General features: G+C 34.8%; 1 protein-coding gene across 1 annotated transcript in view; it reads left to right on the top strand.

Annotated features, from left to right (window-relative positions):
• The window catches only part of LOC104618140 (RNA-binding protein Nova-1-like), a gene marked incomplete at its 5' end in the record, with an annotated part of 155,694 nt that overhangs the window by 133,998 nt on the left and 2,506 nt on the right, over positions 1 to 19,190 (top strand). The window contains 1 exon segment of the mRNA XM_010283662.1: positions 18,603 to 19,190. This exon segment is cut by the window's right edge and continues 15 nt beyond it. Coding sequence (XP_010281964.1) covers positions 18,603 to 19,190 — 588 coding nt within the window.

Here is a 19,190-nt window from a genome sequence, read left to right as displayed (position 1 = left end):
CCAAGATTATCTTTGACTTCGAGTCCTTAATACTCAGGGTTGGTGACATACTGTTTCATTTAGAACTAGTATTGGGAGAAAAAGCCAACTATATTCTAAGGTATATAGGCAAAGAATCACTTAGTGTGCTCTTTGCTGTTTGAACAACCCAGAGAGAACAGTGGCAGAGCAATTTCCAGAACGCAAATCTGGATGACTTACTGCTATTTTCTTCTGCGTACTACATCGGTTACATGAAGGTTAGACTCTTAAGTTTTCAACTATTCAGAATTTAATTTAGCAGCTCTTAGGGAGTTCAGAATTTATATATTCAAGAGTTGTATGAGAATGTGGAAAGAAATGGATCCTGTACAGCACAGACTATGAGGTGGAAAAGGCAGTACCACATTCGTCTGACATGTCAGAGGGAAGCTGAGTGAGGCATGGTTAGGCCTAGCCCTAGAAGATCCAACTTTGGGCATATGATAGTTAACACTTTCTTTGTGCCATCTGAAACATTGTCACTTTCCCAAGCTGTAGGACTGCACTGCAACGCAACAGCAGCGCACTGCACTTGCCTGCAGGCTGTATGCTAGATGCATCATGAATTTCAGATTTCATCAGGTGGAGAAAAATCGTAGATAGATGTGAGACAAACCCACCAGTTAAAGTAGGTTTCTGCCTGGTTTGAGTGAAAAGAGTGTTCTTTGTATACAAATCGTAGAGAGAAGCTGATTGACTTATTGCACCATAGGGAAGAAGAGGTGGGATTTTTTTCCTCTTCCAGAGATAAGGTGCATCTGTTGAGATCTTTGCCCGTAGCGTAGCATCCCAGACTTATGATACATCAGTCAATACCTTTACCCTGCAGTCAAAAAACAATATGTAGCTGTATCTTATTCAGAAGCAGTATTTTCCCCTAGTTTTGTGCCTGTAGTTATTTTCACACTTGTTGATTTTAGTTTGGGGTTTTTTTGTTGGTTGTTTTTTTTTTCCTTCTGAAAATAAATTAGACTCCCAACAAGTACTAACAGTTATTCAGAGACATAGTTCGCAAATAGTGGATCAGTGGGAGGATTGTGACCATAGACTTCAAGGATAAGCCTCCTTAGAAATGCCCAGAGGCTGAGTCCACCAGTCTGTTACCTCCCAGTGATTTACATTTGAATCTTTGCACTTTCTAGCTGGGAAGAGTATTTGTCTGGGGGTACAGAGTGACTGCTGGCTGTTTGGCCTTCTCCTTTCCCCGGCTTCTCAAATGGCATCTCAGAAAATGCAGCCTTAGAGATTAGAGTCTTTTTTCCCTCACGTTATTCAGCAATAATAAAATTCCACATGGCAACTTATTAATTTGAACTTGGCATCTGTGATTTGGATGGGATTAGAATAGTATGTTTTAAATTTTTATTTCATTAAAGTTTCTGAAAGCCTGCAGCTTGCAATGTAAATTCTTTTTTCATGTTTTTAGTAACCTAATACATGATCTCCATGCTTCTCATGTTTTCATGGTTATTTTTATTGTTCACTTAACCAAAACATAAATGCAGTAAAAATATTTTCATCCACTTATTAATAGTAATTATAATAACTGTGATGATAAATTAACAGCTGCCCCCTACCCATGAAAAACTGAAATACAGTTGCTGTGTAAGCTCTTTTAAAGTGTTACTGCTTTATGGAATAAAACTGGTTTATGAAATAGATTAAACTGTGATTAATGATGTTCTTTAGTAAAGCGTATTGAAGCAAAATACAATTCCTCCAGATCTTCTGCAGACCAGTGCTCATGTATAATTGATGCAGAAAAAAAGGAATCGAGTCAAAAGATAAGCAGATCTTTGCAGAACATTTATTGATCATATTATATTTAAAATGTTTAGCAAAGTAACTGTGTAAATGTTGTCTAGAACCAGTATTATCACATCAATTTTTAGAAACAGAAAGAAATAATAGATAGCTCTTTGTTGAAGATATTTCACAGGTTATCTTTCACCTGCATTTGGGCCTTTAAGAGGCATTCTGTTTTATATAAATCCCTGATTTAATTATGTCAAAAGTAATTAGATAATTAATGCTATACTTTACATGAACATTTACAGTAAAGATTGATTGGCTGTACACAATGTGTATGTACACACTGAGGATTGTCTTTACTGCATGCAATTTCTAAGCAAACTGAGAGTTATGCCTACCTTACATTAATAGGAACACATGTGAATGAGTATAATAAAAGGAAGAGATTACAACTTTGATGGGATTAAAGTTATTTTTTTTAATCTGAATTTAGGAATTTAATTTAGAAATTAGTAATGCCAATAATTTGTATATGTTTTATTATAAAAATATTTTCGAATATAAATATACCTTTCTGCTAGGTTTATTTTTATTAAGGAGTCTAGTTACAAAATGTGAGCTGTAAAATGCCTTAACTACAAATTTTATTATGACAGCAGTTATTTTATAAATGTAATTATATGCCGTAGCCTATGGAATTCAGTACTTGTTATTCAAACAAAAATCTAATTACCTAAGTATAATATGGCAATGCCAAGAAGTTAACTGAATACATGGCTTGTGAAATACAAATTTTTTATTATACTACTAATTGTGCTATTATTTACACTGTTAATACAGAAAAATATCTGAAAAATAAAACAATAAAAGAACAGAATATCAACTTGTTGATTTGACCATGAGGTCATTAGGCAAAGTCAGTGCTTTTTAACATCACCAAGAGCATTTTGTCATTTCAAAATTAATAAAAGAATATTTCCGTTTGAAATATAACTTATTTTTATTGTTGAAATAGTAAAATAAAACTCATTGTTGACAATAATATTGCATAGTAATAGTAATAAAATCATAATTAAGATGATGTGCAGTTTTATGTAAACTTTCAGAGATTATAACAATTTATAACGCATTTATTGATCTCTGTCTAAAAAGAGTCTTTACTGCCATAAGGTTTGTTGATTTTCTCACCTTTATCTGATTTTGAGACACCTCTTCAATTTTTTCATTTTTATTTTTGTATTTCTCAGTGTCAAATAAATTGTAATCCATGGAAGCTGGTGAATATGTATATAAAGTGCATAAAAATTGAGATCAAGGCAAGAGTTAGACTAGTTTTTTAGTGTGACTTTAAAAAGAGAAATTTAAATCCAATTTATGATGATGATGCCGACTCCAAATTTATTCTTAGGTATTTTTCAAAGTTAATGCAGACATAGAATTGCACATACGTAATACAGGTGTAAAAACGTGTGATGTGTATGTGTAAATACAGCCATATATCACATTTGAGCCCCACAGCCTTACTTTGCATATGGAGTAATTTTTTTTTCCACGTGGACATTTGTATCAGCTGATTATCTAGCCAAAATTATTAATATGTGCAAGTTAACTATATTCAAATATTGCTTGTGCCCAGCTTTTGTAACCCTTAATTAAATCGTAAAAGTTGCTAATGATTTTTTTTGTTGCTTACTTACAGATAGTTTTCCTTAATGAAATTTGGTGCCACAGATTCCCGTTGCATGAGAAATACAAACCAGAGTATGGATGCATGGAGACAATATGGTTTACAAATATGTGGTTTCATAATGAATACATACAGTGTCCCCCACTGAGCTAAATTTGTTATGATCTTCACATTTCACAAGAAAGATTCGATTGTACATTCAGTTGTCTCTTGTAATTACAGCTTTTCTTAATAAGCTAGGTTGACTTTCATAATTGGCCTGTGCTACCACCTATCAATCTTTTCATTTCTGTTTACTCAAGTAATTGCTAATTTCTGTCATTGCCTCCACCTATTCCAGCGTTCTTTTTATCTTTATTTTTCTCTTCCAGCAGTAGTTACTATTCCCTTGTGGCTGTCTTGCTTAGAAAAGGTGTAACTATACGGTTTACCCTTTTGTAAACTTAAAGTAGATGTACATGTAAGTTAAACACATGTATATAAATTGCCTTGGGTGAATGTTGAGTTCTAAATCAGCCATTTAGTTGTAGTTACTGATATATTTCCCTAGACTAGCAGCTTGATAGTACCTTGTTCTGTTCTCTGATCCTCACCAGAAATGTAATGTCAGCCTCCGAGAGGGAGGTTTTGAATTGGCTTGTCAGAAGACTCATTTAGCATTAGAGGGCTATGTAGTCCTCTAGTAGCACTTATTAAGGTTGAAGACATCCACCCATTAGTGAAACTGTGTACTTTTTCTAATAGAAGTTTTCTGTAATTACTATTTTCTGTGACTTAGAGATTGTTAGTTAAATGTTTTATCTTTAACTGTCCTTTACTTCCTTTCTCAAAAACGTCTTTGAGAGAGCCTCCCTGAGAAATTCGTTGAGTAGTTCTTGCTATACAAAATTCTTTTTTAATAGTTAAGCAACAGACAATACAGAAAGGATCAAGCCTCTGCTGCTGGTCATCTTTTGCAAAGCCAGTGTTGCAAAGTAGCCATAGCCTTTGGTACAGCTAATCTGGATGCATTTTGCATAATCCAAATTTCTTGCCGTTTTTCAGCATTCTTGTAGTGAAAAACACAGTGAAGAATATACAGAACAAACTGTAGGTCAGAACATGAGTAAATATGTTACTTTCACTGAGGTGAGACATAACGGGGTTACCACAAGGAGTTGGACTACATGATTTTTGTAGGTACCTTCCAAATGAGATATTCTGTTCTGTTCCAGTTCACGTCTCCCCTTCCCTCTTTTGCTGAGAATGGAGAACAGAATAATTACCCCAGGATTTTAATTACAAATTATGTAGAAGGAGATGTTAGGGTTTATTATTATTTTATGGCCATGAAAACTCAAAGGTGTTCATTCAGACACAGTGTATTCATCTTCTGCCATCTTTATTGGTTGCTGTTTGCCGCATTCATTACAGATTCATTACATAAACGTAGCAAGTAATTTATCATTCCACCATGTTTACTTTATGCAGATTGCTTGGTGATATTACAAGCTTTATCTTTTCTTTTACCTTACAATTTTTTGATCTATGAGTAAAGAACATGTGCAAAACAGACGCAAGGTTAGGCCAAGATACACCATTAAAAATGCCCTGTCTTTTCTTATCCCTATATGTGTAACTAAATATGGATTGAATATAAAAGATGTCTCTCAGTTAAAAGATATATTATCTAAATGACTCAATATTATTAAGAGCAGAAATTTGGATTCAAATAAAAGGTTCGAGAATCTCTTGAAATAATTCTGTAACAGAGTGGGGGTTTTATTCCATGATCTTGTAATGTGGAGAGCTTTCATTTGTTTTTGTGCATAAGCATACTCATGTCTGACATTATTACAGCTGTGAGATTCTAAGACATGTGCTGGGCTTGGCGGGGAAGGGATGGCTCCATTCGCTGTGTCTGTATAGAGTAGGAATATGTGCATGTCTTCTATATGGACTCATTTGCTTTTGTTTTTCCTTATTGTTTTTAGAATCAACTGAATTGCGAACAAACAATTTAAAGAGGTGCTGCTGAATAAGTAGCTTCTGTACACTCTAACTGAGCTGGACCTTGTTGGCCAGATTCTAAATGAGATAGGACTGTTTTGCCATAAAAGTAATCGGGTATTAGGGACCCACATATAGAAGTATATATGTATAGTACAGAAGTGTGTATATATGTATAAAAAAGTATATATAGTAGTGATATATTCAGGTGGTTTGGGATTTACTTCATGTATTTACATTTCTCTGAGCTTTCAGTTTGAATGATGGTAATTTTCTTTTTTTTTTTTTTTAAACTGTGTGCCTAGCTAGATGTTGTGACTGTTTAAAATCTTCCTTTTAAAAACTGTTTTGCTTTACCATCTTATTATGTGTTTATATCTGAAGGAAAACTGATGTTTATTAAAACAACTAAAGAACTCATGAGAAAATCTGTATTTATATTGCTTTTAGGAAGACATTTTGTCATTACAGCTTAGTGCCTCGACCTGACAAGGTACCTTCTACTTTTCTTTCTCATGTTAGAATAGTTTACATAGTGGACTTTAAGGAGTAAGTTTTTACACAGAGTGATTATATCCTTGCTTAGTGAGTCACAAATTCTTCATTACAAGATTATTAAGGACACGTTCAAGAAAAAGGGCATGGGCAGGCAGCCATAATTCAAAATTGGCTAAGGATATCATCGCTAGGAGTTTTTTAAATGAGTGCTTGAATTTAGGATTTTTTAAATCCTCTAAATAAATGCTTTGGCTATTGGGTTTGCCAAACATGCAGGCATGCTTTTTGGATTAAGATGCCTAAATAAGCATCTAGGAGTCTAACTTCAGGTATGCATTTTTAAAAATTATCATTAATTTCCTGTTTCATAGAAAATAATATTTCTGGAGTGCTGAGAAGTCCTGGAAAGGAAAGTGCATTTTTTCTATTACTAGCTGTCTCCTCCTGTCCATAAGTTCAGTTCTTTTGAAACAAACGTCCAGCTTAATTGAGAATACAGTTCTAGATATCAAACACTATACCAGTAGTAGTTTTCCATGCCAGTGAACCACTTCATGTACTGAGGCCTTCCACTGACCAGTGCTCATCGATAGAAGTGTGTATTGTTTCATGAGTTGTCTGTGTCTAAATTTTTACCTACCATATTATAGATACTAATACAGAGATACTAATATCCTCTATATTTAATGAGTAAAAAATACTTGTATTATCTGAGGGCAATAAAGGAAAAGTGAACTTAGACAAATGCTGAAGGATGTGCAAGTGTAATTATATAGGTTTTTTTTATTGTGCAGGGCAGAAACTGAAATGCTTGATAGATAATAGAAGTTTTAGGTACAAAAAATCATATATAACCCTTCTTTTTCTAAACAACATGTAAATCTAATGTGGTGTCCAATACAATACTGATGCGGCTGAGGTGGATCAGTGATACCAAAGTCTTGTTTGGTATTTTAACAGCACTGAATGGCTGAAGCTTTACCTTTGCCACGTGCTTTTCCAGCAGTGGTGGTGTGGTGTATTGCATCTGGAGTATATTCACTCGTCTCTCTAATCTGTTCCTCACTAATTACCCTCCTCCATCTCCATCCATCCCATCCTGGGCTGTATTTTTTATCACAGAGACTGTCTTCCTAGCATACGGGATTCCATTTCACCACTTCTAAGCAGTTACTATCAAAACAGCCTTACTTAGTAAATTCCTACAAGTGTCCTCTCTCTTAAAGAAATAATTGTTTTTCGTCAGTTGAAAGTTGAATTGAGGTAACTCTTCAATGTTAAAAAGAATCATGAAGATGTAGGATTTTTTAATTGTTATTAGGGAAACAACTGATGAATGGCTATATACTTACATATATCTATATACTTATACCTACTGTTAAATGTTAGCAAGAATGATATTTTATCCCTATTTGTACAAGGTCCAAGCAAGGCTCCAAAAAAGCAACTGGGGCATGGTTCTAAAGTCTTTTAGTAGCTGTGATGAACTAAAGCGATTAAAATCTAGATGTTTACTATTAGGCATCAATCAAAACCAAAGTGCATTTAGCAGAATTTATCACTATATCTAATAAATAAAATGATTTAAAAATTGCTGTATTTCTACATGAGAACTGTTAGTAAATGTTGAAGGGTGCTTTTATATTGCCATAGTTCTTTTGAAATAGAAATTTGATATACCCTTATGATCTTTACTGTATTGTTTCTGTAATGTCTTTTATACTCCTGGAGTCTGCTTCATTTCTCATTTCAGAATAATAAGATGTTTCAGATTGTAGGTAAAAACTAGTTACACTTTCTTTTACCTCCTTCTTTCAATCTCTACCAGTTTTTCAGTCCCACAGATTCTCTCTTAAAACTTCAATTTTGAAATAATCAGAATATGATAACTGTTATAGCAAAATTGATGGATATTTGTGAGCATGTTATGGAATATTAATACTAAAATATTAAAATATCATTACACAATAATAATTAAATTATTGTTAAATAATTATTACATGGTAATATTAAAATATGGAAATGGACAGTGTGTTTTAAAAAAGGGACTAATAACTATTATATGTCCTGAGCACTTTACCCTCTTCCTTTGGAAATCACAAAACTGTTGATACGTAAAGTACCTACTGCTGATCATCAAACTGTTCCTCTTTTGCCTTCCCACAAAAAGATCTCAAGGAGCTTTAAGCAAGGAGGAGAGTGACTTTTTTTAATTGTCCTTACAAGTCCTTCTTTTCCATAACATAGAACTGAAATGGTTCTGCTGGATCATCTTACTTCCACAGCTTTGAAAACAGTGGCCTCCTTCAGATAGTATGGAGTTGAGAACTTGAACTTTGTTCTGAATTGCCAACCGAATGCTTAATAAATGTGCTACATATCTTGTAGAAATCAACTGTTGGCAAAGATAATCTGAAAACAAATGAGAAGTACTAGTGTCCTTTTGTCCTATCAGTCCTATAGATAGATAGGTTCATTTTAAAATGTAAGTTTCAGAGATTGGTTTTGAGCATTCTTACCTGGAATGCTGAAATGTGATTTTCATTTTAAATTTGGATTTAAATCCTAAATTAATTTGGATGAAGTTTGGTATGCTGTTAAAATAATGCTGTAATCTGGCCAGCAATGTCAGAGAATGAATATCTCAATGTATTTCTAATACCCTGTTTTAAGCTTTTCTGTGCTTTCAGGTTCTAGTCAGCTTCAATGAAAAGTGTCATTGACACAGTAACGGCAAGTCCCTTTGCACATTTCTTTGGGCTATCCTTTCCTCTGAATTTAAGTGTCATAACTACACCATATCTCTTTCTGCATTGATTTGTTTTAGAAGCAAGTCATTGTGTATTTTAGCCACAGTTATCAAAGTTTATACTGTAAATTGGGCACTGCTGAGTAGCTGTGAGGTTCTGCAATGTTAACATTGCTTATTAGTCTTGCAAATTTCTACTCCAGTCAAAGGCATATTTAAGAACACTCTTAGGCTTCTCTTGGACTTGCAGGTCCACAGCCATAAAAAAAACCCAAATTGAAGCCTCAGTCTCCTTGAAGTCAATGGAAGATGGCTTCCTAAGTGTCTGTGCTTATAGGCCATCAAACATAACTCCAAGGTTTGCTATTAACATTTTATCAGATCCACTGTATGTTTCAGCCATAGAATTTCTGCCAGTAATTGCTTTCATCAACTATAAGATTTCTAGTTAAAATATAGCATATCATTCAGTACTAATTTGGGGCTGATCTGCTGTTGGGGAGTACATGTGAAGCTAATGGATGCAGCCTTTTAAGGATTCGCTTGAGAAGTGCAGAAATGTCTCAGTCATTTATGTACTTACCTTCTTTTGTCTGAAGATTTTTCAAGAAAGCAACCAGTGCACTGCTTATTTGGACATTGAGTTAATAGCCATGAGGAACCAAAGTAACATCTATAGTTTTTGTGACTGGGAAATCACAAAAAAAAGGGATACACCACCTTGGCCCCGATTACTATCAGGAAGATCACTTTGGAATCTGGAGTGGGTTATATGCATTTATAAGTTAGAACCTGTCTAATGCAAAGCAGTGGGAGTTTTCTTGATACCATCAGTGAGGCATATTTGTTTTTAAAATAATGGACATCTACTTTTTTGTAGATTATTATGTATTGAGAAGTGTCTTTTCAGCAATTCTAATAATGAAATTGCATTATAATTATATCATGTCTCAGTCAGAAGCATCCCAAATTACTATACTCAATAGTACTGTAAATATTCATGCTTTTGTGAAACCCATCCGTTGACTCTCTGGAATGTTGGCAGGTATTTGTAGAACACCACACAACAAATTAGATGAGGAAAAGAAAAAATGATTTTACATAGGGGGAAGGGGAACTACTGTGAATTTAGCTAGAGAATAGGGTTAATGTTCTACTGTCACTGAAAATGTAATTCAGACTTTAGTGGCCAGAGCAGTTAGTATTCCTGCTTTCTGTCTTCTTAAAAGATGTTTCATCTAAACAATTGTGCAGTTAATATAAATGTCTTAATTTTTTATATAAACTACATACTCTGCAATTGAGTGAAAAATCTATGATTTTTTGCTCTTGTATAATTCAGTGTGTAACCAGCTCATTTTTTCTTTTTTAATTATAAAAAAAGAAAAGTATAAATGAAGCTACTCAAAATGCATTACACTTCTCTGCAAATGTAATTTGAAAGTCATGAAACATTAATGCATCAAATATGGAATGTTGTTTTTATGCTACACTTAAAAAAATTAGAAAAGTTAAGTTTCTTCTCTGTGTTATTAAAACTATGTACCAAAACCATGAGAATTCATGGAGGATTTGGTTTCTTCCATTCCCACACTTTTGAATCATGTTTTCATGAGGAATTTCATTTCTGTATGTGCATATGTGTGTGTAAATTTTTAATAATACTTTGTTCAGAACTAGATAATCTCATAAAACAACCACCTGTATAACCAACATCATTTTAGTCATTATTCTCTCTCCCTACACAACTTGCATGTGCATCCATTTAGTAAAAACTGCTTTTGAGAGAAGAAGCCTTTCTATTTATGAATTAGAGCCTACTCACACGCTGGTGACATAATGACAACTAAAGCAGAGACCAGAGAATTTTTTTGTTAGTTTGTTTTATACATGATTTGTTAATTCCTTGCTGTGAGAAGTTTGCATTCCAAATTACATCTTTAGTTAAAAGCATGAAAGAAAAATCTTAATGTTCTTTCTTCAAAGTGTGAAGAAGCATAATTAGGTAGTAACTAAAAGAAGTGGGAGCTACTTTTTTCAGTCCCCCAAAGAGTCAAGGTTTAATATAAAATACTAACTGAAAAATGGTCGAAATTTAAGCCAAAGCAGCAATTTGTGCAAAAACCCCTTGCCTATTCTTTCCCTTAGTAAATCTTTCTCCAGCTTGGTTCCAAGGTTCTAAGCCTCGTGATTTCAGATGTAAATTATTCCCGAGTATTTGAGCTGAAGTTAAGTTTCTATTGCACGATAGTTTTTAGGGCTAAAATAAAAGAATGCCCTTGAGAAATGCAGCTTCAGCTGAGAGGAGGTTTGAGAACTGGAACAAAATAAACACTTGTGATAAACAGTAGAATGGGAATCAGCCCAAACTCCTACTGGCAGATTCAAATAAATGTTTTAGAATATCTGTTTGCATTGTCATTTTAATTTAATAATTTTTAATAATCTATTATGATTTTAACTTGAGAAAGACCTCTTACTTTCATTATTACCTTTTTTCGGTGGGTTAATTTAACTTTGAATTGACTTGAAACAAACAGTAGTTATGAGGGCAGAAATAACACAAAGAAGCAACATAGAGAAATAGCAAAATTACATTCATCTTGCAATAATTGGTGATACAGTATATGAAGGAAATACTACAAGTATACATGGTCTTTGTGATGAGAAGAAAATCTCAGGAACACAGATGTGACTAGAAAAAAAAAAAAGATGTGCATTATGTTGAGGAACAAAGTAGCAGCTAATCGTTTCCTATAACCCAATTGCACTTGTACACAGAATATTTCCAGTCTAGATACCCTTTTATAGAAAGAGAGAATTTGAATTGGAATGGCATTTACAGACTTCAAACATAATCAGGGAAGATCAACACTAATTTATGATCTAGGTTTATTTACATTATTAACATTATTATGGTCTAGGTTTATTTACGTTATCATCTAGCTAATGCAAAGAACTGCTTCTCTTTTTATGGATATTTGCTTATTTTTGCAAATAAATACCAAACAGACCATTAGAAAGATGTCTCTATTCCTTCTAAGTGTTTTCTCAAAAAAGAAAGTCTATACTCTTGGACTGAGCAACTAGGAATTTTTTCAGTGCACGACACCTCTGAAAAAGTAAGTTCATATTTCACCATATGTACATATGGATCACAGTCCAGAGCTATTGAAGTCACTGAGAGACATTCCACTAACCCTAGAGGGTATGTATGTGCAGTCAGTAGATTGCTGTGTAAGCCTACTGTCGGAGGCTGAGCCAGAGTCTGACGTGAACAGACGCCTGTCCAGACCAGCCTAGTATTTCTGCCTGCTGTACCCATAGAATGACTCATGACCTTTTGGTAGCTTGTTCTGCCTTGAACCTTGTAGTTGACATTGTGTATGCAGCCAGGGACTTTCCAAGAGCTGCCTGATAGAATGGGCGTGGCTGTAAATTCTAAGTATATGCAGGCATCATCTGGCCTGTGATGCACTTCGTTGTCTTTCTGCTTGATTCCAGTAGACTTCTATCACATCTTTTCTTGACCCTGATTTTTCTCACAGATTTTCATCATACTGCCACTTCAGTTTTAGGATGGATGGCATGGGTCTACTCACATCAATACAAGCCTACTCTAGCAGTGTGTTTGTCCTGGCACACGCAGAAATAATACTCTTCATTGACTGCTCTCTACAGGAACTTGTGCTTTCAGAATACCCTCTCATCAACTCCAAGCCTATAGTCAAATGAGCAGCCAAAATAGCATGAAATTTTCATAGTCATAGAGTCCAGAGCCCGGATAGAGTTTTAAAGAGTTTAAAGTAACTGATGAGCAATGAAGACTGAAAAAGAGATAAAATGGAAGATAATAATTTAAATGCAGTTTTAAAGGAATAACAAGTATTTTCTTTAGAGAGACTAAAATATAAAATTGTGCCAGATTAGGATGAATTTGTCAGATTAGAAGGAACCTTTTTAGTAAAGGTGTTTCTCTGTTAAAAGATGATAACATTACACAAGTAGTTGAGAGATTTAATAGTAGGAAAAAAGAACAATTATTACAGAAGATTCATGGCATGAGTTATAATTAAACTCATGAAAATAAAAGAGGAAAAAGGAAAGCTGAATAACAGATTAAAAAGCTCCTTGCTTTCTTAATCTTTGTGCAGTCACTTCAGAAACAATTCTATGAGGTGGAATAAGCAGAGGATGATGCAATTAAAGGCTTCTACTGTCAAATTGTGTGTTTTGTTTTTTCCAAGTTTTGATGTTGTTTTGTATAATCAGACAGACAACTTCTTTTCTGGTGTAATTTAGTGTAGGCATGTTTCATGCCACCATGTGAAGCTTTAAACTTAAAGACATGTTTTTTGGCCTTGCATACGGTTACTCTAATTGGCACAACAGCCACATCAAGTGCTAATTCTTGTTACCTAACCAATCAGCATGTATTTCATCCTCCCATGACGTTTGCCAGGTAAATATGTTGTATTAGCTGGGTGGCACATAAGGTGCTAGTTTGTGGTTGCCATCCCCCCACCTCCAAAGACTCTGAGAAGTGAGAATATAACCAGAGCACATACCATCAGAGAGAAGGGCAGCAAGGAAATAAGGTAATAGAAAAGTGAAAGGGTTGGGAACCTTGCTACAGGTAGTTGGAGGTGTTCACATGAGGGGAGCGGGAATGAGGACTGGGGAGACAGGACATGAAGCGTTAGTGTGGGTACCAGTGCAGGTTTGGTCGTGGTTCTGCTTCCCATGAAGATGTTTTGTGTGTGTTGATATATGCTCATAGCTGCTCAGCGCAGATTATCTCCTTGCAGCATAAGGGAGGGGATGAGAAGTGGCGTAGCATAATCACTGAACATCTGACATTCCACAGTAGATGCTATTCAGCTCCCAGAACTGAGCCAGGACTTTCACTTTGGTAAACCAGAGGACTTTTAGGTGATGCTGACGTGATAAGTGAGTGTAGCATGGGGTTATGCAAGTGGGTTGCCAGTAAGTGGAGAAGGATTAGGGAATTAGCTGGTACAGAAGTTAGGAGTCTAGGATTTTGCGGCATGCAAGAGTTTAATCAAATCTCTGATGAGACTTTGTTGGGAACTGAGGGCAACAAACTGCTCTCTGGTTTGAGCCCCTCTTAAGCACCACAGTTTCTTGGACTGTTGCACCTTTGTCAAGGCTTTTAAAGACATAATAATATATTAGTGAAAACATACGCAGTGAAATTACTTTGTTTCTTTTGTTAGAGTTTGATTCCTTTTCAGGGGAGAAGAAGTATACTCACTGAACCTGATTTTGAATTTGCTTATGCTAACGCAAATAGGATGAGAGTGATGTCTGTGGAAGTAATTAATTTGCTTTGTGAGTAAGCAGATGTCCTATTTGAAATCCTTTATTTTTTTTTATAAAATCTGTTTGGCATAAAATAAAGGTTGAGTTCCTCCCATTTGTTTCTTCATCTAGCATTTGAAAAAAATGAAATTGTGTATGTATTTTAAGCTTATGTTCATAACTGCTTTAGGTATTCGCTCTCCTTTATGCAGCACAAATTTCAATATAACCAGGAGCATACACATAAACCTGGAAACCTAACCTTCCTGCATAGTCAGAGATACCTTTATTGGATAGCTCAGAGCACTTCTTTGGGATATTAGTTAGGTTTTTCACTTCTGTATCCAAATCACTTTCTGAACTTCTTATCTGTAAAAGGGAAGAGCACTGTCCAATTTCCCTGACAGACAGGAAGTTAAGTACTTTAAAAAATAGCGATGGTGCAGGTAACAAAAACAAACTGATAATCTTTGCTTTTTCTATTTCTGTTTGTATAGCAGGAGTTGAGATCAAGACATTTTTTGTATCATTTTATACCTTGTAACTTAGTGACCTTTGTCATGGTTTAGCCCCAGCCGGCAACTAAGCCCCACGCAGCCGCTCACTCACTCCCCCACGGTGGGATGGGGGAGAGAATTGGAAGAGTAAAAGTGAGGAAATACATGATCTGAGATAAAGACAGTTTAATAGGGAAAGCAAAACAAGGAATCCATTCACCACTCCCCATGGGCAGGCAGGTGCTCAGCCATCTCCAGGGAAGCAGGGCTCCATCACGCTTAATGGCTTCTTGGGAAGACAGACGCCATCACTCCGAACGTCCCTCCACCCCTTCCTTCTTCTTCCTCACAGCTTTATATGCTGGGCATGACGTCGTATGGTATGGAATATCCCTTTGGCCAGCCTGGGTCAGCTGTCCCGGCTGTGTCCCCTCCCAGCTCCCCGTGCACCCCCAGCCTGCTCGCTGGCAGGCTGCACCAGAAGCTGGACTGTCCTTGACTGCTCAGCAACAACCCAAAACATCAGCACGTTATCAACAGTTCCTCATCCCAAATCCAAAACACAGCCTCATGCTAGCTTCTGTGAAGAAAATTAACTCTATCCTGGCTGAAACCAGGACACTTTATGGATTTTAGGCTTCAACAGAAAAGAAAAAAAATACATATTTCATATCTGCATTATATTATTTGGACTGGCACCTGGAGGGCTGTGGGCTAATGTTAGGTATGTATTAGTGTACAACACAATGAACATTTGCCCTAAAGAGTTGATATATAAACCAGAGAAAATCAAGTGAATGCAGGAAACAAATGGAGAATTACAAATTGGTAGCAAGATTAATAGGACCTAAATAAAAAAAAAAATCCTAAATATGTTTTGCCTTTTAAAGTAATTATCTCTATTTTTAAATAACATTTTCAATCAATTGTCATAGGTACGGGGATGTTGCAATTGAATATCTCAAAGTAATGCAAATGTTGCCACTCATTTCAGAAAGAGCAGGGTTTTACTTATGTTTTAAGCAAGATGCATACAGATGTATTTATGTTCTGTTAAAACTGAATTTTGATTGGAAAATAATGTTTTCTCTGACAGTATGAAATAAATTGAGCATATTATCATAATTTTTAAATATGTGTATATTTTTAAGACATGTCCTATATGTTAATAGGTGAAATATTCACTCTGGCAGGGTTTGTATGTGAAAGGATATTAGTGATACACTCCTATACTGAAACAATTTAAGAGACTTGTCAGTTAAAACACACAATCTGATGTTTCTAAAATAGATCTTTAGAAAAGGTTATTTTTATTTATCTCAGAAGCAGACAAACATATAACATATTAATCTTGCAAATCCAAGATTTTCCAGAATGCATCACAAATTGTATGTTGTTTGTATGACTAAGTACAAAAAATTCCTGGACAAGGTGGGAGTGGATGGGTATGGAGGAGGCGATCATTCTTTATCTTTTCTCTGACTAGACAGATAATTTTGTCGAACAACAAGAGCTGTTAGTGGTGAGCCAAATGAACTTTCTTGATGTCAAGTGATAAAAGTAGTAGTTCCTTATTGAGAAAATCTTTCTTTTTGCACACAAAACGTTTCCTGCTTAATTTTGTGGCTGAATTAAACTATTATTTTATTACACCAATCCTTAAGAGTAATCCTAGCCATATTACAGTAACCTGGATTTTCATATGTTGCACATGTAGCTATGATATTACATGTGCTACATGTGCCCTTAAATTAAATATTCTGGTTACTTCTGCAATCACATATATGGTTATGAGAGCATGTTTTCATACCTTCTTATGTTCTTAGGTTCTTCTCTTAGATTTACATAAGCGCTTAGGCCTAGGTTGATCACAGCTGTGCACATTGGTTATGAAACCAAGCAGTATCTGGCAAATCACAATTTTCAAAATCTCCCGAAGAAGCTGTTAATATGTCCTAAATCAGTTGAGTCAGGTAAATGGTTTCTCTAATATGTGGTACAAAACGATAGTCATGAAAACTATGCCATGCAATAGAAGATTTGCAGTTACTATTGAGTTTTTCCAGGTGATTCTCTTTTATACAACTTTGCATTTTTTGAGCGGTAATTTTTAAAAAAACACAACAAACCAAACCAAACAAACAAACCCCTCTTAAATATCTATATTTAACAAAAATCTGAACATATATTTAGCAATTAGTTTTAGCAGTTTTAGCAATTCTAGATAAAAAGTTTAGCAACAATAAATATAATTTAGCAATTACATTTAGTAATTAGTTAATACATTTTGTATATAGATCCCAAATACCAAATCAAATCTAAGAATGTTTTCCTTCTTTTTCTAACAGGAAAACTAAAAATAAAAGGCACCTCAAAATCATTAGGTAGTTTGAACTACATTTTAAAATGACTATGAGGTGTCCTGACTTAAAAATAAGTTTGTTTATATATAAAGGACACTTCAATGTGTGTGTATATACACAAATATGTATATATGTATATACGCATATTGAGATGTTTGTGTTTTTATAGGATTATTTAGTATATGGGTGGGCTAAATGTTTTTTTTTCAATACCATCCTTTTATATTACCTTTAGAATAAATCAGGATGTAATAATTTTTTATTTATTCCATAGAACATCTTTCATTTTGATGTCAGTAAACTTGAAATTTTAAAGAAGTTAAAAATTCCATATATGCTGTAAAACAAATTAGTGCAAAATACAATATGATTTGTTACGATTTTTAATGTACATATTGTATAAGTGGAAAATATAAATGTTTATAGTGTACTGGATTTTCAGAGATTTGATTTTTGTGCTGTCATAACAACGGGAAATGTCTAAAATGGGTAAGACTAAAAAAAACTTATTTATAGAGCATGCATTTTTATTTGTAATTAGCTTGACTTATGATATAAGCTCGACTTTATATTAGGGCAGTAACATGACAATGTTGCTAATAAAATTTTAATTGTATTTTGTATTGACTTGTTGCTGAGATTTTAGATAGCATTTTGGTGAAAGGATTGACAAATTGAAAAACATTACCTCTACATACATGCTCCAGAAAACCTGGATGAACGGATATCAGCAGGCTACTAAAATGTATTTTTGTAAGATAAAACATTATACTAATTCAATATCATGAAACAGATGGTACATTAAAACTTTGAGACACACTTTAAAAATGTACATTAAAAAAAGCTACAAAAAATATGTAGAAATTTTGAACGTTTATCTTGGGTGTCATTCTTCACTCATAGTAAGGAAGGTATAAATTTGTTGACATTAATGAGGTTGTATGAGTTTGAAACTTGTTTAAACGGGAGGAAAGGTAGGATTTATAGGCAAATACCCTTTGTTTGAAGACATTTTGATAAACTTTTTAAGATGTACAAATGCCATGTTTTATTTTTTCAAAATTTTCAGCATTTAGATATTCTCTCTTGCTGCACTTCATTTCCGTAGGCTGAATAATAATACACTGTAGCACATAATGAATTTCTGTGTACTGATGTGGGTGGCAGGTTGAACAATCAAGATCACGTCCTGTTCAAGACAAACCATTTTATCTGTCCATGCTATACTGTATTTGTTTCAGCCAAGTGGTTTTCTTAAATTATTGTTACTATAGACATTTTAAGGGAAAGTAAAGAATTTCAGACCCATTTTGTCTAAGAAGGTGGTTTGCTACATTAGCCTGCAAAGAGAGGAATCAGATGAAAACACTCACTTTGATACAATCGTAAGACAATCTTTCAATATGAGCGTAATACCCGCATTTGCTTAATCTTTTGGTCTGAGATGTACTATGCTGAAAGCAGTATATTCTGTGGGAGAATGATAACTATTATTTTCCTGTTATTTTATCTTTAATTCTTTGTATTGTACATTTGAAACAGATGCAGAGCATTAAAAAGCGTGATGAGTTGTATTTATTTTTAATTTTTTTTTAACATTTTCTTTTAAAAACATGGTAACTAACTTGCTTCATTCTTTTCCTTCCTTTTATAGGGTAGCAAAATATTATAGTGTTTATGCACAAAGCAGAAGTATTATTTATATATATTTTTTTTAATTACAGGTAAAGATTATAGTTCCCAACAGCACAGCAGGTCTGATAATAGGGAAGGGAGGTGCTACAGTGAAGGCTATAATGGAGCAGTCAGGGGCTTGGGTGCAGCTTTCCCAGAAACCTGATGGGATCAACTTGCAAGAGAGGGTTGTCACTGTGAGTGGAGAACCTGAACAAAACCGAAAAGCTGTTGAACTTATCATCCAGAAGATACAAGAGGATCCACAGAGTGGCAGCTGTCTCAATATCAGTTATGCCAATGTCACAGGTCCAGTGGCCAATTCCAATCCAACCGGATCTCCTTATGCAAACACTGCTGAAGTGTTACCAACTGCTGCAGCTGCTGCAGGGCTATTAGGACATGCTAACCTTGCTGGAGTGGCAGCCTTTCCAGCAGTTCTATCTGGCTTTACAGGCAATGACCTGGTGGCCATCACCTCTGCACTTAATACATTAGCCAGCTATGGATATAATCTCAATACATTAGGTTTAGGCCTAAGTCAGGCAGCAGCTACAGGGGCTTTGGCTGCAGCAGCTGCCAGTGCCAACCCAGCAGCAGCAGCAGCCAATTTGTTGGCCACCCATGCGAGTGAAGCC

This window comes from Phaethon lepturus, unplaced genomic scaffold (genome assembly GCF_000687285.1).
Source record: "Phaethon lepturus isolate BGI_N335 unplaced genomic scaffold, ASM68728v1 scaffold9203, whole genome shotgun sequence".
NCBI classification, from domain to species: Eukaryota; Metazoa; Chordata; class Aves; order Phaethontiformes; family Phaethontidae; genus Phaethon; species Phaethon lepturus.
The sequence above is the reverse complement of the archived record's forward strand: the minus strand, read 5'-3'. Positions and strand labels throughout refer to the sequence as shown.